Raw genomic sequence first — 14,222 nt, forward strand, 5'->3', positions numbered from 1 at the left:
TGCGTTCCATCAGCGGAATGTCAACTTCGTGATTCGGATCCGTCATGGCCCTCATTCGCCCCAACAAGTCTCTCAAAGAATCCAGGTTCCCAGAAAGAACGGTGTCTAGGAGTAGAGTGTCGGCATCGCCCTCGTCACTGCCCGGCAGGTGCTGGCTGCTGACAATGTGATCTGGACGGGATTCGAAGCTGACATTGTCGCCCTCGGCCCAGGCGCCGAGCTCCTGAAGACTTGTGGTGGCCTGGTCAGAGAGCTCGCTGATGACTGTGGCATTGAAGAAGGGCTGCACCTCGACAGCTCTAGAGAGATACAGCTCCTTCGTTTTGGATTTTGATGTTTTGTCCCATTTTTTCAGGATCTTGGAGAAGGCCGTGCCGTTGATCTCAACAAACTGCTGTAGCTTGTTCAGGTCGTTGGCAAACTGTTGGAACCCCTCCTGAAGGGTAGTGAACTTAGCAGATCGTCTCGATACGCCATGGTTCCGGGATCTCAAAGCTTTTTTCTTATCGAGGAGAGTCTTGAGGCGGATTTTGAGCTGGTATTGAGTCAGCAGTATCCATCACCAGGTATGGGGAGAAGCCCAAGAAATAACTACCTCGGCTTCCTTTTGCAAGTAGAAGGCGTTGACTTTGTCGAGCTCTCGCTCCTGAAGGCCGCGTTAGCACAACCCCCCTATTATACGGCAACTCACACCCTTACAAGCTGGAAGAAGAAGGTTGCCTTATTCGCCTGAAGAGCAGCTTGCGGGTCGAGTTGCTCTCCTCCGGCACGCTGGGCGGCGTCGTTTTGAGAGACGATGACGGGGGTCGCCGAAAGCTTCTTGATGAGCTATCGGGTTGGAGTTAGCGGTGTGTCCTCCTCGGCACAGAGGAAGGAATAGGGCGTAGGCACCTTCTTGAGCGCCTTGTAGTTGACAAAGCACGCAGCATACTCTGGTACCTCGAGCTGCCGCTTCTGGATATACTTGCCGAACTTCCTGATTTTGAGTCAATCTCGGGACAGATCTGGTAGACACGATAGACACAGCAGGAAAAACAATAAGAAGACTCACATGATGAGGCTTCGACCACTGCTACAGTCTGGTCACAGCCTCCGAGGCAGCGGCCACACGTGTAAGTCGGGATAGTGATTGGCGAACCCCCTAGACAGCATTCAACCAATAATGACGGTAGCTTTGGGGCCAGGTTGCTGTAACTGGTAAACCTATCTAATCCGTCCCACGTCTTGAGAGACCAAGAATGTGAGGAGACCCCGCGACGTTCTTGCCCCGGGGAGGTGGTGCAGCAAGTACCCCGAGGTAATAACTGTCGTCGACGTGGGGGTCTGTTGGGTAATAAGGCAGGTAGGTACAGGAACTAAGCCACTGCAGATGGATTCGAGAGTGTGTGTGAGCGGTACTCCAATGTAAGTTACGAGCGAATCGTTACAAAGGGCAAGTACATACACAGCAGTACCTTTTTAGGTAGGTAAGGTAGGGTAGCGTGCCGAACTCAGATGCTAACTGAACCCGATAACTTGGACAAGTGCCGAGAAACTAATAAGAGAAACCTGAGAGAAGAGAAGACGCAGGTCGAGTGCGAAGTGAAAACCGGTTTACCTGCTACGTATTCTCACCGGGGGTTTCTTTCCTCCCCGAAGTAGGCAGGACGAATGAACCAGTGGTCGGTATTCGAATCGACTGGTTCAGGATGCCAAGTCGAACACCGAGACTGGCACTGGTGCCGGTGGGCTCCTGAAGACTGGCTGCCGTTGAAGCGGGTCTCGGCCGTCGATGGTTGAGATACAAATGGGCGCCAAGACTCTCCTGAATTGACCATTGCGGATACTCCAAGTGTTGTGCTACCCGCTGCAGGTGCAATCCACCAGACGTGGAAAGAACTCCAGCAGGTATGTACCGTAGTGTTCTCAGTCGTGAATTAGCGGTATCCCAGTTAAGGGCGAGATAGCTCCTAGTCTGGGCCACCTCGGAGGTACCTTACATACGAGGAGTCGAGGACTGCTTGGAATGAGGCGTCTTTGTTGTTCCAGTATTTCCTCCTCAACAGCCGCATCGACGAGGCAAGAGCCTCTGAGTCAGGCATCCGTACTAGCACCCTGTAACACCTGTAATAGTACGCCCATTGGAGTAACGTTATTTGCGCGGGAGCAGAAGACGCACGGAATACCTAAACCAGTTTTTCGTTTCTGTCATGTGAGTTACATGCGTCTAGTCAACCTATGTCATCAAGAAGATCCGCTCCCCTGGGAACCAACCGACTTCCGCTAAGCTTTTTAAAGACCCGTCACTAGGTCCCGAAAACTCTCTTCTTCGCTCGAGCGAATGAGCCAATCGGCAGTCGGAATTTAGCCATGTGTTTCATTGATTCGATATGCGATGACGGGCAGGGCGGACACCTCTGCGGGGCATGCTGTGTGGTGGTGAACGGAAAGAGGGTTTGAGGGGCACCCAAGGAGGGGCATCTAGCGGATAGGGCTAGGGGTTAAATACAAGTTGCCCCAACACACTCCGCGCCAAAACACCGAGGAGATGTGTTAAGCCTTCCTTTCACTCGTCCTGTTACATCCGCTCGTGCTGCTTGCATGCTCGTTTCCAGCATCCGATCTCGACTTTACAACAGCGCTCTGCCGGGGGCTCCCAAGTTTGAAGCTGACCTGCGTTTAACCCGTAGGTATTGATTGGTCTTGTGCCATCCACGTGTGCACAAACCAGACCTGGCAAGTGCTTGCGTCTCCTGCCGGAAATGCCTCCGTCAATACATAACTGGACCGCGTAACTTATAACATTGACTGAGGGGCGATGAGGCTGCGAAACGACCATTATTCTCGGCGTAATTGTGGAAAAGATTCGTCCTCAAATAGTCTACTTGATACGGATGGCCTTAATTCACCCGCCATTCGGCTAGGAATCAACTTGCCATACTCCCACCAAGGAACTACCTATTGCGCAGGCCATTGGTATAAAAAGAAAAGTGCCATTAACACCTCCTGCCAGTGGCATTCCCTGTTGTTTGTTTATCCACGCCTATTTGGAACTCTCGCCCTTTGCCTTATCCTCTACAAGGCTATCTGCCATGGCATCCGCCGTGGCCTGCCTTAGCCTCTCGGTATCCTCCATCTTGATTTCCTTGCTCCCTGTCTTGTCTTTGAGGTCCCGCTCGTCGTCACTGTCTCCCAGGCTGAAAGGGTCATTTTCGGCGATTGGGTTTGGATCCACTGAGGACAGTGGCTGCCATTTGCTCGTCTTGGTCGCCCCTCCAGGGCCAGCGCTGTCCTTTGGCGGGATCTTGGGCGACGCATTGTAAGCGTCAATGTCCTCGACCGTGTCACGGAAGGAGACCTTCCTGCCATCGCTCGGCTTGGGCGACTTTGAAGGCGGAGGGGGCTTAAAGAGGTTGGGGTTGCTACCGCCAAAAGGTCGCTGTTGTTGAACCGGGGCTAGACAACCACGGATCAGCCATGCAAAGCACTCAACTGTAACATTGGTGGAGCTGACTTACTGCCGTCACTGTGGAATTTCATGCCTGCGAAATCGTCGCTCAGCAGCTCGGGATCCGCATCGTACCGGTCATAATCTGCGCTTCTCCGGGTTTGATCCCGGGTCGGCCTACCCACGAAAGAGCTGCTCCCTTGTCCGTGGTTGTCGCCCTCGTCGTCAAACTGCTCGTCAATTTTTTTCTTCAAATTCGTGAACCAGGAGTTGACCTTCTCCTGTGTCTCCAAAAAGCCCTTGCGTAGGCTCTCCTTGATGACGGGCAAGTCGTCGTCGATAAAACTGTGTTCACGTTCGTCCTCCGGCCTCAGACCCGTTTGCTGCCGGCCACGGGGAGCGGGCTGGCTACGGTAGCCCCGGTTTGCTGTCCTTGCCTCGTACGCACCCACGTTCTCGTACTGCTCCGCAAGCTGGCGTGCGTAGCGCTCGTCAGCCTCAAGCTGTGACAAGTCCGTCGAAGTCGGCCCGACCGGCTCTGCCGAGGGCCTTGGGGGTTGCGGAGGCGGCCGGTCCCGCTCGGCGGCCTCCGGGTCAGTCAGCTCGAGCAGTGCGTTGAAGGCCGCCTCGATGCGGCCGCCACTGGCCGTAAGGACCGCCCTGATGACGGAAGCGTCAATAGATGGGAAGGCTTCCTTCAGCGTCTGCTGAATCCGTTGCGATTCGGTCAATGGCCTAGGCGGCTTCGGCGGAGGGACCTCATCGGACGCGGCGGCCGACGTGTTGGTCGTCGCCGGGTTTGCAGCGTTGGACTTGGAAGCGGTCTCGTCAGCGCCCAACACCCCTTGTTCTTGAACATCATCGTCGTCCATCTCAAGCGGTCTTGCAGTGGTAGGAGACTCGGGTGCTGGCGGAGCTTTAGTCTGTCGATGGCGTTATGTTAGCTGGGAGGATGAAGAGGATTAGATTCAGGGGGCGCATTAAGTTTCGAATCTCGGCACAAAGATGATCGACAGGCACTCACGACATCGGTTGGGGCAGACATTGTGTAGGCCCCGAAATCCAAATCAGTTATGAGAAGATAAATCGTCGGCTAAAGCTTGGAGCTTTGGTGAAGTCGGGAAGTTTCCGATGATTGATCATACAGAGAAGACCAGTGTTTGGTCTCGCAGAGGCATGTCACATTTGAAGCTGTTGCATGTGCAATGCAGATTACGTTGCCCCTCATGCAGTTCGCCCCGCAAGCCACATTCACTGACGTCTTTATCGATAACATTAACGTTAGTGGAGATCTCCGTGCAACCCCGATAAGGTATACGTACCGGGTGTGACGTTCGAGAATGGTCTCTGGAACAGTTGAACGGGCATGAACAGGGTTGACTGGAACAGCAGTTCAGCAGACGTACACGTGTATAATTAGGTATACTGGAAGCATTATCGTTGTGGAGGTACTCTTGCGAAGATTACTTCCTGAAGAAGTGTAATGTGAGTTTGTATCAGAACGTATCGTGTAGTTAGGTACTAACTAGCCCCGCGCGTGCCATCACATATCCAGATCCAAACCACACGACTTGCATCTTTCAGGCTTCCCACCTCCATCTTGCTCAAGGGCCGGCATACGAGCCCTCAGCGACAATCAACAAGACCCCGCTACCAACCAATCCTCACCACCGCCCCGGGAGTAGTGAGCCCCTCGACGCCAATGTCACAATGGGCAATAGCTCCAGCCGTATAACGGCACAGGACCAGTCAGTAGTCCAACGAACCGGGCCTTCTCCCCACGTATCATAAACCAAACCCAACTAACCACTCCAAGCAGAGCAATTCTCGACCTCAAACTGCAACGAGACAAGCTCCACCAATACCAGCGGCGGATAACTCTCCTCACGGACAAGGAGACGGCCATCGCGCGGCAGATGCTGGCCAAGGGTGACAAGGCCCGCGCGCTGCTCGCCCTGCGGCGCAAAAAGTACCAGGAATCGCTGCTGGCAAAGACGGACGCGCAGCTCGAGCAGCTCGAGAAGCTGACGTCGTCGGTCGAGTTCGCGCTGATCCAGAAGGACGTCGTCTTCGGCCTGCAGCAGGGCGCCAAGGTGCTCAAGGAGATACACGCTGAGATGGGCGGCATCGAGAAGGTGGAGAAGCTGATGGAGGAGACAGCCGAGGCGATTGCTTACCAGAAGGTCCGTTTGTTCCCCCGTTTTCTTCTCTTGCTCCCTATTTCTAATTCATTCCTTGGTTTTGGTTTGTGTGTGTGTGTGAGAGAGAGAGAGAGAGAGTATAGTGGCTTGGGAGCTGACATCCATGCCCCATCTATAGGAAGTCAGCGAGATACTTGCCGGGCGAATAACGAACCAGGATGAGGAAGAGGTTGAGGATGAGCTGGCAGCGCTTGAGGCTGAAGTCACGGGCAGGACTTTAGGAGTTCGACAGCAACTGCCGAGTGTTCCTGACACCCAGCTGCCAGCGAACCAGGTCGAGGAGGAGCCTAAGCCGGAAACGACGGGGCTCAAGAGGCAGACGGAGAGGCAGGCAATGCTAGCCTCCTAGAAGGCGTGCTATCAGGAGAGGACGTTGGTGGTACGGGACGTGTTATGGGGATACGTTGCCTGATGACTCACGAGTTTTGCATATACGTTAGGATCAGAGTGTCATGCTCGGGAATCCGAGCTTGTCAATACAGCCCAGGCGGGTATACTAATGACTAGTCTAAACCGTACATCAAAGGACGAATCCAGAGCCTTTACAGCGATGAACCGTATATAACTGACGCCCATTCCGATGCTGGAAAAGCAATAGGCTGTTCAACCAACAGTTGCGCTCACCCCCGAATGCCTGTATGCTCCAAACCAGAATGATGCTCCTCTTGTCTCCACTCCGCCAAGTTGGTGGCGACTGGATACAAGCAATGAGTCTCGACATGTGTACGGCGTTACAGCCAGACGATGACGATGGCGGTGACAGTGAGCTGTAGTGTGGAACAGCAACTCGGGTGAATAGTCGTCAGGCTGCCCCGATCAATCAAGTGTAATTACTTCGTCCGCTCTTGGGACTCGGCGGTCGGCCTGTGGAGGGAATGTGGAGTTCGAGTACGCCGCAGGGATAATCGAAGCGGACCGAGATCGGTACATAGGATCTCCCGCCTCGTACCGGCGGTCACGTTCCCAATAAGTATGGGTCTCAAAGCTGCTACCTTGGTAAACATCAGATCTCAATCAAACATCAAGCCACTTACCTTGGACGAGGGTGGACGTATTCAATGCCAACCACCCGCTCGTGAACAGCGCTCCCATACGCTGCTGGATGTCGTGGAGCGAAGGGAATGATTTCATGTCTGACCGCGGATTGTTCGACCCTCCCCATATGATGTTCAGATTGCTGGGATTGCGTGGGGAACTGCTGGGAGTAGCGTAGCACAGCGTCATCGTTTACCTGGTGTGATACGCTCGGGTAGAAAGTCGCGGATCGCAATTCACCACGCGTCGCATTAGTTTGAGCCGCATCCGGCTCGTACCGCTTGGGAAATTTATTGGAGACCCGAACGATTTCGACGAAGTCGTTGCGAAGGGTCTCAATACGCCGGTCGACTATCGGGTCGACATGCCTCCTGTTGTCTTCCACCCAGCGAGGGCTACCGGGACGGCCCTCCGGGATCCACTCCGTGGGGGAGCGAGGAACAGCCCGCGAGGAACGATACGCCGGCTCTGCCTGCGAGGTCCTGAATGGCGGGGGATCGTCCTGGATGAGTATGGGTCGAGCTTCCGATCTAAGGATGAACCCGTCATCCCCAACCCAGATAGGGCGGGAGCCCGACTTAGGGATCGACCCGTCATTACCACCCGGGCCATTGTCGTAATATGCCGACGAATGTCTGGCACCCAACCCACCATAAACAGAAGTCGGGGTATCAACTGCAGTGGTAGTGTGCATTGGCTGCGACCTTACCAGAATGAAAGGTTCCAAGCCAGGATCGGGCGCGGCTGGCATACGGCTTGCATCAGACCGCGGAGGGAGCTTCACAAACCCTTCATCGTGATAGATGTTCTGAACCCCACGTGAAGTTGTGGCCTCGCCAGTTAGCACGGAAGCCGACGCCCGCACAGGCCCCTCGGCGACGCGGGCAAAGCCAGGGCCGGGCTGATGGTTCGGGAAGGGGGATCGGGGTGGGAAATGGGACAAGTCGGGAGAACGGGGTTCGATTGACGGCACAAGGAGATCCTTGAGATCCTGGCCATGGTGGCTTACCCGTTCGAGCTCAGAAACGTTATCCAAGGGAGGACGGGGCCTGACTACAGGCTCGAACCCTCTGCTCGGTGAGTCCCTCTGAATGCGTGTACCTTGGGGCATGCGATATGCTGCAGGAGGAACCGTCGACTGCAGATCATCGGCGTAACTGCGAGCGCTTCCCGAGACATACCGCGATTCCACAGGGGGCAAAGAAGCGCGATATGGCCCGCGTTGGACACAGGGCGGAGGCTCAATTCCACTGCGAACCGTCGCCAGTCCAGAATTCAGTGCGCCTGGTTCCCCAGAATGCCATTGTTGTGGTCTATTGGTCGTAGACCCATCCACAGGCGTGAACCGTCCGGATTGCACCGACTGATCGTTCCCAAGTCGCTGTCGCTCTACAGCCTGGTGCCAAGCTTGGTCTCGGGCCGCTTGGTATCTGCCAAAGCCGCGTTGCGCCCACTTGGCTGCTTTCCGATCTCTGTGCGACGCCTTTTTAACCCCTTGCGGCGCGAGCGTAGCCCTGGACGGCCCCTCGCCACGGAACGTGGGAATGCTCAATGGGGCGGAGGGCTCGGCAGGAGGCAGCGTTGCTCTGCCTGCTAGGCCATCGCTCACCATGCCCCTCTCGGGAATCTCTTCTGCCGATGACGAGGTGTCGGACGACTCCTCGTCGTCGTCGTCCGAGCCAGAATCATCACTCTCGGAGTCTGAGATGACAATAACTTCACAGAGGATCTCGTCCAGCTGATCCCGGCCTGTCTCCTCATCTCCTCGCCACTTGACAAGGATATCGAGACACAGAGATTCAACAGCCTTACGAGCGTTGACATACGTTGTCTCTTTGAGCAACTGGTCATACCTCGTATGGTTGTGGCGGATATGAGCAAGGACGGCTAGCTGTACACGACGTGAGAGAGTCAGTTGGGAGGCTAGCCCAACCGGTATTTCACCCTTGCTAAGCCTTGTCTGTAGGTTTGAGCTGAGATTAGGTACCTGGCGGATGACTCGGGATCTTTCGGACCCTATGGGCGAGTTGAGAGTGTGCCTACCTTGTTAAATGCATGCTCAATGATCATCTGACGGTCGGTGTTCGGTATGCGAGGAAACAGGTCCCTTATAGCAGCGTCAGCCTGCCTGTTAATGTCCTCTTGCCTCTCAGGGATGGGCTCGGGCTGGCCAGGCACCGCGGCAACAGCGGCTAGTTGATCATCCCCGAGGGATTTACGTGCTTGCTCCACTATCGACTGTCTGATGTGGTGGCCAGCACGGTTCAGATGAAGGCTGAGTCCCTTGGAATAGTAACCATGAGATGACTATGCACCAAAGTGTCAGACCACTGCCACCAATGTGAGTCAAAGATGCCGACAAACCGTGACGATGAAGATCATGGCGCCCTGCTCACGAGAGAGCTCTTTGCATGCTGTTGTCAGAGCGGGGTTCCCAATAGGAACAAACTCAAACCCCGGCGGCGGGTCTCTATTCTCGGTAAACTGTCCTTGGGTCAGTACCTCGGTCAACGGTGTACCACGTCTTCCAGTTACCTCGAACTCGAGCTTCTTCTTCTTGTCCTTGTTTTCGATGAACTCGAACCAAGACTTGTGCTTGGAACTGATCTTCGGTCTATCAGGCCTCGCAACCAAACCTGGGGGCAAGGGTGCTGTCCAGTCTATCAAGTTGCCCTTGCGGTCGCGATCTCGTTTGTGCCGTTCCTTGGCGTGCCCCCCGCTGGTCGCGCGAGGGGCATTTTCCTTTTCTCTTCCCATCTTTGCTGGTAATCATCAGTTCACCATAGTGAAATGTTTATGATCACGTAAGTGCTAGACAATTCAGTAAGAAGGAATCGTCCTCAGCCAACACGGGCAGCCAACGGTCCCAAGCGTTGTTGGAGGACGACTATCTGCTTGGTCAAGGTAGGCAGAATCGTCCTCTGTGCAAAATGGGCCAAAAGAGAAATGACTCGCAGCCTGCCGGCGAAATAGAGCAGAACTGGAGAAACAAATAAGGAAAAAGGATGGCGGTGCTCCTGATGGACGGGGAAATTCGTCGGCCAATGTTCACACAATGTAATCAGGTAGGCAGACAGCAGATCTAAAGTTAGACATCAACAGGTGATTCTTCAGTCCCTTGGCAGCTTGCGCAGGTTCTTTTGAGTGAGCGCGAGATGGCAGCAGTGATGCTGCGACTTGTGCTTGGAAACCTGGAAAGTGCGAGGGCAGGTTCTCGCCGCGAGAAGCTCGGTGACTGGGCTTGTTGAGGTGGTGAATTGTGGCGCTCACCTCAGGCATCAACGACTCGGATTGAACCTTCCACAGAATCCACACTTGAAGTTCAATGTGAATGAACTTCAAGTTACTAGTAGCCACTCCACACAGTAAACTTTTACAGTGTTTCTCCGTCTGGCACTGTACTTCCTCCGTCGCGGCGCTGAAGTTTAAGTTGCAAGGCAACTGAATGGCAGGCAAGCACGCTCAACGCTTTTCAAGGAGCACCTGCAGCCGCACCTCTCCTTCTCACTCAACTCGAAGTCCTGCTGCTTCAGCAGATTCATGAGGAACTGTGCTCTGCGTATCCGATCTGTTGAGGTTTCCCGTGCATAGCATGGATTAAACAGGGATCTTCAGTTTGGTCTTGGTTCACACTGAATTAATGTGGAGGGACACTATCTGCTCTCTGTCATCGCGCCGGTTCATTTTCGGACACTGTTGGGCTCCTGAGAGCTTCACTGTGGGTGTGCAGACATGGATGAATCTAGCCTGGAGGCGGCATTCATTCCAGCGCTTCATAAACCAACGGCTCTATTGCCAATTGCTAAGCATCGGACCTCCATCTTGTATCTCGTTGAGACCTTCCCGGTCACGATTGTCGTGGGTCAAACTGGCTCCGGCAAGAGCACGCAGATTCCGCAGTTCTTGGAGAATGCTGGCTGGTGTACAGATGGCAAAGTCATTGGCGTCACTCAGGTACGCAAATTCATTGTGTTACTTCTGTCCGTAAGCATACTAATGGAACGTCTCGCCTAGCCCCGCCGTGTCGCTGCCATCACGGTAGCTATGAGAGTTGCCGAGGAGTTTGGCTGTGAGGTGGGCAAGGAGGTTGGATACTCTATCCGCTTTGAGGATGCCACATCATCAAGTACACGCATCAAGTTTCTCACCGACGGCATGCTGATCCGGGAGGCCCTTGTAGACCCCCTTCTGTCTCGATACTCGGTGATCATGGTCGATGAGGCTCATGAGAGATCAATCAGTTCCGATATTCTGCTTGGACTCCTGAAGAAAATTCGCAAGAAGAGGCCTGATCTGAGAATTATCATCAGCAGCGCAACGCTTCAAGCCGAAGATTTCCGCAGTTTCTTTTCAGGGCCCAAAGGCGAAGCAGCTCCAGACGACACCCACATAGATGATATCGCCTCCATAATCAGTCTCGAGGGTAGGACGTACCCGATAGACATCCTCTACCTAGACTCCCCGGCCGAAGATTATCTCGAGAAAGCTGTCTCAACTGTCTTCAAAATACATGAAAATGAACCCAATGGTGACGTACTCGTCTTCTTGACCGGGAGGGACGAGATCGAGCAAGCCGTGCAAGCCGTCTCGGAATGGTCGACAAAGCTACCGCCGGGGTCTCAGTCAATCCTTCCTCTGCCGTTGTATGCCGGCCTATCCGCTGACCAGCAAATGTACGTGTTCGAAGAGGCGCCCGAAAACTTCAGAAAAGTCATCTTTTCTACCAACATCTCCGAGGCCTCGGTGACAATAGACGGAATAGTCTATGTTGTCGATTCTGGCTTTGTTAAGCTACGGGCATATAACCCAAAAACCGGAATAGAGAGCTTAACGGCAACACCAGTGTCCAAGGCATCGGCGGCTCAGCGTGCAGGACGTGCTGGCCGGACAAGACCCGGAAAATGCTTTCGGCTGTACACCGAAGAGGCTTACCAGTCCCTTCCGGATGCCAACGTACCCGAGATCCAGCGTTCAAATCTAGCACCTTTCATTCTCCAACTCAAAGCCCTCGGCATAGACAATGTTTTGAGGTTTGACTTTCTAACGTCGCCTCCTGCCGAGTTGATGACCAGGGCACTTGAGTTGCTCTACTCCCTCGGCGCCCTCGACGACTACGCCAAGCTGACGAAACCCCTTGGGATGAGGATGGCGGAACTGGCAGTTGAGCCAATGATGGCTAAAACGCTGCTCTCGGCTTCGTCATTCGGCTGCCTAAGCGAGATCTTGACAATAGCAGCCATGACTAGTCTCGGTGGAAGTGTCTGGATTCAACACGAAGGGGAGAAGAAAAAGACCGAAAGCGCAAAGAGAAAGTTCTCGGTCGAGGAAGGGGACCATCTAACCCTTCTCAACGTCTACCAAGCTTTTGTGACAAAGGGCCGAAGAGAAGCTCGCTTCTGCCATGAAAATCTGCTCAACTTCCGAGCCATGAGCCAAGCGGTCAGTATCCGGGCACAGTTGAAGAGGTACCTGGAACGTTTTGGTATCAAGGTCGAGGAATCGCTCGCATCCCCATCTGCCTCGACAGCCAATAAAGCCGAGCAGATCCGACGGTGTCTGACTGCAGGCTACTTCGCTCATGCTGCAAGGATGCAACCAGACGGCACGTTCAGGAACGTCTCTGGAACAACAGTCCTTCATGCCCATCCGAGTTCAATCTTGTTCAATCGCAAGGCGGACTGGGTCATATTCCACGAGGTCATGGAAACGGCCAATAAGACATTCATCCGGGATATCACGAAGATCAACAAGGAGTGGTTGCTAGAGTACGCACCAGAATTCTACAAAACGAGTTGATGATGATGGCAGTGACGGCAGCCCGCGTAGCCGTGAATCCAGCTTTCGGCGTCAGTCCGCATGGGGCAGTATCGTTTTCTCCTTATATATGGCAGAGAGCACTGGGCAACTAGGGCGGCGCGAATAAGGGCTTCCCAGACGACCTGGCCGTCGAAAGAAGATAATCGCTTTCCGGCCTGCAGGGAAACGATCCTGTGAGCCAGAATAGATAAGCTACATACGGCGAATGCATCGACATCTGTGGCTTTCCGTTTTGCAACCAGAGACGCGAAGCCGAGCCGAGGCAGTCATCGAGCCGCTACAGACGGTTGGCGGCGTTTGTGAGATAGTTCAACATCTAGAGGACAAACTCGAGCGTCTAAAATAAACCGGAGGAATACACCATGCCGTGCAACCGTTCCCAAAGTTTTGTTTCGACCAAGGCAGCCATCCATCCAGACTATATTCCGGGTTAGGTATCCGTAGTCGTCTGTTGTCTGCAAGTCAAGGTCATGAAACAGCCAACACCATCCTATATGCTAGGCTGCGCCTTCGCAAGACTGCAAATCTGCAATCCCAAGATGCCCGCGCCTCACCCCGCGATGAAGTCGAAGGCGGATCAGGAGGCGGGTGCAGCCGGTGATGTTCCTCAAGGATCGCTGACACAGGCGAGACTGGTTCATCTCGGCAATGCTCTTGCACAAGTACCATGCCCCTTGATTTTATTAGGCCGGGTACCTGAAAGTTCCCTGGCGGGCTGGCGAGATTAGCGCCATCTGAGTTTGTTTGCGTTCCTGCATCCTGCATCAGATCGTGGGGCTTTTCTGCAAGGTTGTTGATGTATGATTGGCTCGGCCGGTCCCAGGAGTAGGCCGCTAAGAAAAACGGACCAGCCTGCCATTGATTGGCTTATCACAGCTTCAATGGCCGGCCGCCCCTGTTGAAGCATCCACCCAATGGACACCTCCGCTTCCCCTTTTTGATTAAAGCTGAAATGAGCAATTTCTATTCGTCCGTCGCAGTCACCGCTGGAAGTCGAGCCCACGAGACCGACAGGACAGAGCCTTCACTCGGCCTGGCAATCCCTTCTCCTTCGCGGAGATTTGGTGACCCAACCGAACACGTCAGGGGGCCTTTACCGTCGTTGCTTCAGGGCCTGGGCTAGCCGAACGGGGCCTTCTCAACCCCATCCTGTCGCTCTCGTCGTTCCCTAACTCACTAACCGCAAATCTAATCCTAATTGTCACTCTTTCACAAACTTTCACTCCTTTTGGCGTCCTAGGACACCGATCCCGACCGCGACACCAGACGGCTGCCAACTTCACATCGTCCTCGGACGTGTGATTCTTCATTCCTTTTCCCCGTCTAGCCTGCCAGCAGGCGTGTCTCTCATTTCTACTCCTTTCCAACCGAGATCGGTTCACCGACAAGCGACGACTTCCCTCGTCAAGTCAATCTTTTTCGGTCAAGCTTTGTGGTTTCGGTGCTAGGCCATTGAAGCATTGGCTCTTCCACGGACAATCTTCTCCGAGAGCCTTGGAATCGACTCACGTCGTGATACTTTCGGGAGCCCGTCCAATTGCGGCCTTGAATGTTGATCTTTCCGTCACTCCATTTCCTTCGGCTACACTAGAACAGAGAGCCGCTACATCGCTTATTGGAGGTTCTGCGATACGACTGTTATGACAGCATTCTTTTACTCCAACGCTCGTTGTTCCCTTGGCATTTCTTGCGCAGCAAAATAAGTAATACTGTCACGGCCACATTCTTCAGACCTGAAGACT

General features: G+C 54.0%; 4 protein-coding genes across 4 annotated transcripts; 2 read left to right on the forward strand and 2 right to left on the reverse strand.

Annotated features, from left to right (window-relative positions):
- Positions 1-2,853: 2,853 nt before the first annotated feature.
- Positions 2,854-4,559, reverse strand: N656DRAFT_781037 (uncharacterized protein). Its single transcript, XM_064815502.1, has 3 exons — positions 4,446-4,559; positions 3,498-4,350; positions 2,854-3,435 (listed from the first exon to the last, which is right to left on the reverse strand). The coding sequence occupies exons 1-3, from the start codon at positions 4,470-4,472 to the stop codon at positions 3,023-3,025; spliced, it is 1,293 nt and encodes a 430-aa protein (XP_064668779.1). The 5' UTR covers positions 4,473-4,559; the 3' UTR covers positions 2,854-3,022.
- Positions 4,560-4,766: 207 nt separating this feature from the next.
- N656DRAFT_781038 (uncharacterized protein) lies at positions 4,767-6,185 on the forward strand. The gene is made up of 4 exons (XM_064815503.1): positions 4,767-4,912; positions 4,983-5,175; positions 5,247-5,610; positions 5,747-6,185. The coding sequence occupies exons 2-4, from the start codon at positions 5,138-5,140 to the stop codon at positions 5,975-5,977; spliced, it is 633 nt and encodes a 210-aa protein (XP_064668780.1). The 5' UTR covers positions 4,767-4,912; positions 4,983-5,137; the 3' UTR covers positions 5,978-6,185.
- On the reverse strand, positions 6,149-9,565 carry N656DRAFT_176368 (uncharacterized protein). Its single transcript, XM_064808757.1, has 5 exons — positions 9,199-9,565; positions 9,028-9,147; positions 8,707-8,970; positions 6,663-8,623; positions 6,149-6,613 (listed from the first exon to the last, which is right to left on the reverse strand). Exons 1-5 carry the CDS (start codon positions 9,418-9,420, stop codon positions 6,445-6,447), a joined length of 2,736 nt encoding a protein of 911 aa, XP_064668781.1. The 5' UTR covers positions 9,421-9,565; the 3' UTR covers positions 6,149-6,444.
- An 830-nt stretch (positions 9,566-10,395) lies between these two features.
- On the forward strand, positions 10,396-12,459 carry N656DRAFT_769706 (P-loop containing nucleoside triphosphate hydrolase protein; the record flags this gene model as incomplete). Its single annotated transcript, XM_064813723.1, has 2 exons — positions 10,396-10,617; positions 10,678-12,459. The coding sequence occupies 2 exons, from the start codon at positions 10,396-10,398 to the stop codon at positions 12,457-12,459; spliced, it is 2,004 nt and encodes a 667-aa protein (XP_064668782.1).
- Between the last annotated feature and the right edge of the window lie 1,763 nt (positions 12,460-14,222).

The sequence above is a fragment of the Canariomyces notabilis genome (genome assembly GCF_033297395.1).
Source record: "Canariomyces notabilis strain CBS 508.74 unplaced genomic scaffold N656scaffold_16, whole genome shotgun sequence".
NCBI lineage: Eukaryota > Fungi > Ascomycota > Sordariomycetes > Sordariales > Chaetomiaceae > Canariomyces > Canariomyces notabilis.